The sequence below is a fragment of the Carlito syrichta genome, unplaced genomic scaffold (assembly GCF_000164805.1).
Source record: "Carlito syrichta isolate Samal-C Ts95f unplaced genomic scaffold, Tarsius_syrichta-2.0.1 Scaffold313519, whole genome shotgun sequence".
Lineage (NCBI taxonomy): Eukaryota > Metazoa > Chordata > Mammalia > Primates > Tarsiidae > Carlito > Carlito syrichta.
The window spans coordinates 108,660-115,829 of NW_007257615.1; the positions used below are offsets into that span (position 1 = coordinate 108,660).

At 51.7% G+C, this 7,170-nt stretch overlaps 1 protein-coding gene across 1 annotated transcript; it reads left to right on the forward strand.

The window, feature by feature from the left end:
- Positions 1–576: 576 nt before the first annotated feature.
- On the forward strand, positions 577–6,120 carry LLPH (LLP homolog, long-term synaptic facilitation). The gene is made up of 3 exons (XM_008070537.1): positions 577–644; positions 2,162–2,373; positions 5,520–6,120. Exons 2-3 carry the CDS (start codon positions 2,169–2,171, stop codon positions 5,696–5,698), a joined length of 384 nt encoding a protein of 127 aa, XP_008068728.1. The 5' UTR covers positions 577–644; positions 2,162–2,168; the 3' UTR covers positions 5,699–6,120.
- Positions 6,121–7,170: the final 1,050 nt, after the last annotated feature.

The window sequence follows — 7,170 nt, forward strand, 5'->3', positions numbered from 1 at the left end:
CGGCGCCCGCGGGTCTCCGGGACCGCCCGGCTCCCGGTGTGCACTGCGCCTGCGCCCCGCCGCTCCCGGACCGCCCCGCTCCCGGCGTGCACCACGACAGAGTCCCGCTTTTCGAGGCTCTCCTGCACAGCCTGGCTCCCGGCGTGCACCGCGGCCAAGTCCCGCTCCAAAGAAGTTCGCTCAGACCGCCTGGCTCCCGGCGTGCACTGCGGCCGAGCCCCTCTCCACAGGATCGCCGGGACACCCCGGCTCTCGGCGTGCACTGCGCCTGCGCCCTGTCCCGCCGCGCGCGCCCCCCCCCCCCCCCCCCCGGCTCTCTGACAGCTAGGCTCCCGGCTTGCACTGCGCCCACGTCGCGCTCCCCAAGGTTCTCTGGGACGTCTCGGCTTCCGGCGTGCACTGCGCCCGCGCCAGGCCCAACGAAGTTCTCCAGGACGTCTGGGCTCCCGGCGTGCACTGCGCCCTCGCCCATCTCCTGGAGCTCTTCAAGCGTCTCGGCTCCCGGAGAGCACCGCGCCCTCGCTTTGGGCCCCCCCCCAGGTTCTCCGGGACAGCTCGCCTCCCAGTGTGCAGTGCGTCTGCCCGGAAGGCGGAAGTGCGGGGGCTTCCGGTCGGCGTGAGCTCGCCACACATTTGTTTCTCAGGTGAGTTCGGACCTCCCGGGTCTGATGGGACTGGGCCCTGGGGCTCGATTCCGCCACCCCAGGGAATTTCGCCTAAGCCTGGACCCTCGCTGGGCCAAGCCAGAGCCGCGGCCCGGCCGTGCAGGCCCCGCCGAGGGCTGGGATCCCGTGGTCTGGGTGGTGCCCGCGGCCACCCCGGGCCCCGTACGGCCCGGCCCTCCTCGTCGTCAGTCCCAGCTTCGGCCCTCCGGGTTGTCACCGCGATTCTTGTCCCAGCCGTCGTCAGGTGGAGGCTCGGATGCCGGTGCCAGCAGAGGAAAAGCCTCCCTGACAGGGGAGCCGAATGCGTCGGTGTTGCTGGCGGACGCCAAATGCTGTCCACGTCCCCTTGGCTGTACGACACTCTGAGCCCTGAGAGCCGAGCGCGGCCTCTGTCCTCGTGGAGTCCACAGTCCGCGGAGGGTGGTAGAAAACAGGATCGTTTCAGGTTGTAACACGTATTAAGGAGGTCAGGGAAGTCCTTCCTGAGGTCCCGAAGGGGAAACGACCTTGGGAAGAGCCGCTGCCAGGCGTAGGCACAGCAGGTGTGACGGCGCTCACTAGGCAGTTTGGACTTTGTTCAGATGTAGTTGGTGCGGGGGAGAGGGGGAGTGGGGAGTGGGATGAGATCGAATTGGAGGAGGCAGGGGACAGATCACAAATTAGATAATTCCAAGAAAGGCAGTGACGTGCTGTCAGTTTTTAAAAGGTCAAACGAGCTGGGTTCTGTGGCTCACGCCTGTTATCCCAGCACTTTGGGAGGCGGAGGTGAGAGGATTGCCTGAGCCCACGAGTTTGAGACCAGCCAGTGCATCTTGGCAAGACCTTGTCTCTACAGTCAATAACAAAAATTAACCGAGTGTGGTGGTGCACACCTGTGGTTCCAGCTACTTGGAAGGCTGAGGCGGAAGGATCGCTGGAGCCCTGCAGGTTGAAGCTGCAGTGGCTGTGAGCGTGCTACTGCACTCTAGCCTGGGCGACAGAGGGAGACTCCGACTCAAAAAAATAAATGAATAAAAGATAACACAACCCACCTTGAGAATTTAGGGCTGGACCTGGGGGTGGGAAGAAAATGGAGGAAGGAATAGTTCAGTTTAAAGAAGGTTGGCTTGAGTGGTGGGTAATGATTGGGCAGGGTGTTACTTGCATGCAGTTGCATGAATGTGAGAGGATACTGCTCTTTGTATTTCTGGGAAACTAAATTTCTGCTTCTGATAAGGCAGCTCAAGGTACTTTCAGAATCGGCTTGACTTACAGTTTGCCATGACCACACAGAGTTTGATTTGGTGTTCCTAATTGTTACCTAATGGCCGCATGTGCCCATCAAGCTTCACATAGGTTGCACATTAAGCCATCGTAAGTCATGACCGGATTGAACAGTTTTACCTTCCATGTGTTCCTGTTCTGTGGAGATGCCTGTTGGCCTGGTTTTCCAAGGACTAGTCCTTTTTGTAACATTAAGTAATTGCTCTTGAATGTGTATTTCTTTTAACTTCCAGGTAAAACATGGCTAAAAGCTTACGGAGTAAGTGGAAAAGAAAGATGCGTGCTGAAAAGAGAAAGAAGAATGCCCCAAAGGAGCTCAGCAGACTTAAAAGCATTCTCAGAGTGGATGGGGATGTTTTAATGAAAGATGTTCAAGAGGTAGCAACTGTGGTGGCTCTGAAACCTTTCCAGGAGAAAATGCAATGTGAGGTAAAAGACGAAAAAGGTGAGTTGATGTGCTTTCCCAAGACAGTTTTTTTTTTTGTAGAGACATAGTCTTGCTGTGTTGCCCAGTCTGGTCTTGAAGCCCTAGCCTCAAGCTGTCCTCTATGTCCTTCATTTAAAAAAAAAAGTCCCTCCGTCAGTTTTCTTTTGTGATTCTCTCACTTTCTGACTGTTCTTTTCCCACACCCATGCCCACCCCCTATACCTGCCAAGACCACATTTTTATTCTTTGGAGGCTTACGGTGCTACCAGAGGTCCTGTGTTGAGCTGTTTGAAGTGGGGTTGTGTGAATAGGTGTGTTTGGATTTTGGGGGTGGATCTCTGTGCTCATACCATAGCCTGGGTGTGTCAGGACCAAGCAGGACCACACAGTAGACAAATCTAGACACCCTGGTCGGAGGGTCCACAATTCGGTTGAGGCCTGGGCGGAACAGGCAGCTCCCTTTGCTGTTTGCAGGCCTACTTCACATCGTGTGAGTCCTGTGCCCTTATCCTGCTGTCCACAGAGTCACAGGCTTCACTGAATTTCATTTTGACAGGTTCTGGGAACCTGTGTCTTGATCATAGGCTACAGGTGGAGGCTCGGATGCCGGTGCCAGCAGAGGAAAAGTCTCCCTGGTTGCACATTCTGATGTACCAATCTGGCAGCATTCATAGTAGCAGACTCTCGAGTCGACGGGTATTTATTTGGTGTCTGCGGTCGAGGAAGAGGGCAGTGTGCCTCCACCTGCAGGCCACCAGCGTGTCCAGGATCCGGTTTCTTCACTTCCTTGCTAATACGTCCCCCCTTTTTTTGGTTTTAATTGTAGCCATCTCTGTGGGTGTGAAGTGGTATCTCACTGTGATTTTGATATGCATATCTCTGATAGTTAATAGTGTTGAACATCTTTTTATGTGCTTCCCAACTACTTGAGTGTCTTCTTTGGAAAAAGACGTGTTCACGTCCCTTCCTATTTCTTCAGTTGTTTGTCTCTGGTGGTTGAGTTGTGAGAGTCCCTGTGAGTCTGGACACCAGACGTCTGTGAACTCTGGAATCTCTGGGATTACCCTCTAATTTTCTTATCTCGTGTTTTCTCTTTCTTTTCTTTGATTATCCTCTGATTTCCTTGACTTTATTTTCTAGTTCTTGTGCTATTTAGCTTTACTCTTATATTTTTAATTTCTGAGTTGTTTTTTCTTGTCATCTGTGTTTATGGTTTTTGTAGTTCTTAGTAGATGCACGTCATCTCTGATCTCGCCGGTGGTATTAATTGCAGTTTGGTTTTGAAATTCGGGTTTGCTCTGTGCCTTGTGTTTTCTCCTCTTGTGTTCTTTCCCTACCCCAGTCATTCCTTCATTTTTGTCTCTCTGTTTCCTATTAGAGGCTTGTCTTAGGTGTCTGGTGATTGGTGGCCGTCACTCTTCTGATGTTGGATGCTGGAGCTGGTCAAGGTCTGGGGCGGGCCCGTCGGCTGCTGGACTTGCAGACAGTGGGACAGGCCCTGGGTGGTCTGAGTAGGAGGTCTCCTATGTCAGACTCTGGGTTGTTTCTCTTTTATCGCCATCCCCAGAGAGGCATTCTCTCCTCCCCTGCCTGAGCATGTCTGGTCTCGGGGGTGTTTCAGGAGCTGGGTGCCTCCTGGAGAGTCGTTGGCTGTTGTCGGCAGGGTCCTCTTTGCCCTCGAGTTCACATTTTCATTTCAGCTCTTTGGCTGCCCCGACTGCCTAAGTCACGGGCGAGTGGCTGTCCGCAGTTCCCTCTCTGTGTCCCAGCGGCATGTCCTGTGGGTTCCCCCCACCCCAGGGCACCAGGCGTCTCCCCTTCTCTCCTGTCTCTGTGCCCGCCAGTGCAGGCGACCGTCCACCCGCCTGGCGGTAGATAGCTTTGCTCCACTCTCATGCTCTTCTTATAGAATCAGCTTGTGTCAGCTGCACGCAGACCACGTCATGGTCCTCCCAGACACTTCCCAAGCCTCCCGGGCCACTGCCTCTGACTCAGCACCTCTCCAGAAACCACTTGCCACAGGCTGAGATTGCCCCTCTTTCTTTTTTCTTTTTCTTTTTTGTTTTTTAGAGATGGGGGTCTCACTTCGTTGCCCAGGCTTGAGTACAATGACTGTTCACCGGTGTGGCCATAGTGCACAACAGCCTCGAACTCCTGTCCTGAAGCAACCCTCCTGCCTCAGCCTCCCAAGTAGCTGGGACTGCAGGTGTGTGCTGCCACACCCGACTGAAATTTTCTTTTTGTTTGTTTGCTTTTGCTCCCCTCAACAGAACGTTGTTAGCTCCATGAGCGTGAGGAGCTTATGTGAACCACAGTATGCCCAGAACCTAGAACAGCACCTAGAATAATCAGTCAACAATTGGGTATTGAGTGGCTGCCACATACCAGACACTGTTCTAGACACTGTGGAAACGGTGTTGAATATCTGATGTACTGTCAGGTAGTAGAGACGGTGGAAGCCCTGTATGCCATGGCAAGGTCCCAGGGAGGGTAGTAGGTTGGTGATGGGTGTATGCACCATGGCTGTACTGAGCTTCTGTCTGTCTCCTGTAGGCAGAGCTGGGTCCTGGGATCCTCCTCCTCTGAGCCTGTCCAGGTCCATCCAGATCTTCCTCCTCTCTTGACTGGCCATCTCATCAGAAGTTCATTCTCAGTTCCTTAGAGATGGCCCGTCCTGCTTGACCAGTTCGTTGGTGTCTAAGCTCTGTCCATTGGGAGTGTGGGTGTACTTATGGCTCAACTCTCTCGTTTAACTCAAGGATTCCTTAGTGTGAGAGGGTAAGAGCCTGCACGTGCTCTGAGCCCATGTCTACCGGTGGACCCACTCAGCGGTCCACCCTGAATGTTACCTGTTGAACCTGACTGTTCAAGAGAAGGGCAGTCGTGGCGACATTCTCTAAAAAGGTCCTCAGTACACAAGGTGTCCTTGGTCACTCGCAGACACTTCCTGTGTCCTTCAGGGTTGCAGGAGCCTTGGTCTGTCCAATGCCGTGGTTTGTAGTGGGAGTTTCCAGAGCATTGGTAAAGAGTGTTCCACGGGTGAAGGGCTGGTTTCTCCGTAGTTTGGGGCAGCCTCTGGTTCTGATGTTCTCGGCGCGTTCACATCCTTTCACAGGGTTGTTTTTTCACACATGAGTGTTAATGCTTTTCCATCTTTCATTTAGAGGCCATGAAAATGGAGACCGATATTAAGAGAAACCGCAAGAGTCTTCTGGACCAGCACGGACAGTACCCCGTGTGGATGAGCCAGAGGCAGAGAAAGAGGCTGAAGGCAAAGCGGGAGAGAAGAAAGGGGAAGAGCAAAGCCAAGGCTGCCAAGGCTGCGAAGGGCCTGGCCTGGTAGACCCTGCAGCTGGGGTGCCACGTGGGCGCGGCCCGAGGAGCAGGTGTGCGCTTCAGCCCTTGCGCGCGCGCGTCTCTTTTCCGTTGCCACTCGGCCTGTTTTCTTCAATTCAAACCCAGCGTAACTCCTCGAGCTTGTTGACGCACGGAAGCTGTGCTGACGTTTTAACTGGATGCTTGCCAGCGTCCGGGTTCTGTCGGGTTTGTTAATGTGGTTGTCACACTTGTTCTTACCATTTGGTCATTATGGCCAGTAAAGGCAAAACTCTGATGCCACACTGGCAGGTTTGAGTGGACTCAGGTTTCACGAAATCTATTATATAACCCTGTCATTTAAAAATCAAATGTTGGTAGATCCTATCAACAGTACTTGTTTGGTGTTTTGGCTTTGTATAATTCAGAATTAAAGATATTTTATGTGTAGATCTTGGAAGTTTGATCTTTTCTTTCATATATTCTTAAGGTTTCTCATCCTAGGGAAGATCAGATTCTTCAGTTAATTTTTTTTAGGGTCTTAATTTTAGATAGACTGTTAACATGTACAAATCAGTATATTTTTTAGAAATTAGAACATCTTGGGTTTTTCGTGAAAACTAGTTTAACTTCAGTGTTACTATTGTGCAAACGAATGTAACACAATGCAGCAGAATCAGTTTCTCCAGATGCTTGGTTACAAAAGCCAAATTGTGGTCACGTAAATTTGGGAACTAACACTTTCCACAAGGCGTTGGTTGGTGGAGTCTTACAGAGACGTAGCAGTTCATTCCTGCTCTTTGACTCTGACTCTGAAACTCGCTTTCTGACAGGGTTTTGAGTTAAATCTGTCTTGCTGCAGATCACTAGGTCCACCTTATTTTAAGTTTGCTTTTAGTTAGCCACTCTAAACTTCACATCCCTCTGAAATTTCACTGTCATCAGATTAGCCACCTCGGCTCAGTCGTGACAGTGTGCTTACTGGGTGCCTGCTGTGTGCTGGGGACATAGCCGAAAACGGCGTCTGCTCTCAGGGCGGAGAGCCATGGGTCTGCTCAGAAGAGGGTGTTATCTTCCCGGGAAAACCACGTAAAAAAGGTGAAATATAGTAGGGTAAGGTCGCTTGGTCATGAGGTCACAACCTTTGTGCAGGCCGCTGCCAGGCAGGGGCACAATGTAGAGACAGGACATGACCCAAATCTTTGAGGGGATTTGAGCCTATAAAGTTTAATGCTGGTAAACTCTGGAAAGCTTTACCACAATAGGCTTCTCTCAGTAGTTCATTGAAAAGTTAGTGGGTAACTTTAAACACTGACATTTTCTGAAGCTAAGAAAAAGTTATCAATAGAAGACGGATGTCACCATGGCCTTTTTTGCCTTTTGGAATAGGCACAAATAACTACAGCATTTGCCAGGGAAAAGTGGGTATGTACGTGCTTATTCATAAAATTAGCCCTTTGCACTCGGAGACATCTCGCAATCACCTACCAGCAACTTGAC

What these genes read in the sequence shown, in the direction of transcription:
- LLPH (XM_008070537.1), top strand. Translation starts at nt 2,169, where the DNA reads ATGGCTAAAAGCTTACGGAGTAAGTGGAAAAGAAAGATGCGTGCTGAA. An exon ending in TGAGGTAAAAGACGAAAAAG is followed by an intron (nt 2,374 to 5,519) that starts GTGAGTTGATGT and finishes TCTTTCATTTAG; the next exon opens with AGGCCATGAAAATGGAGACC.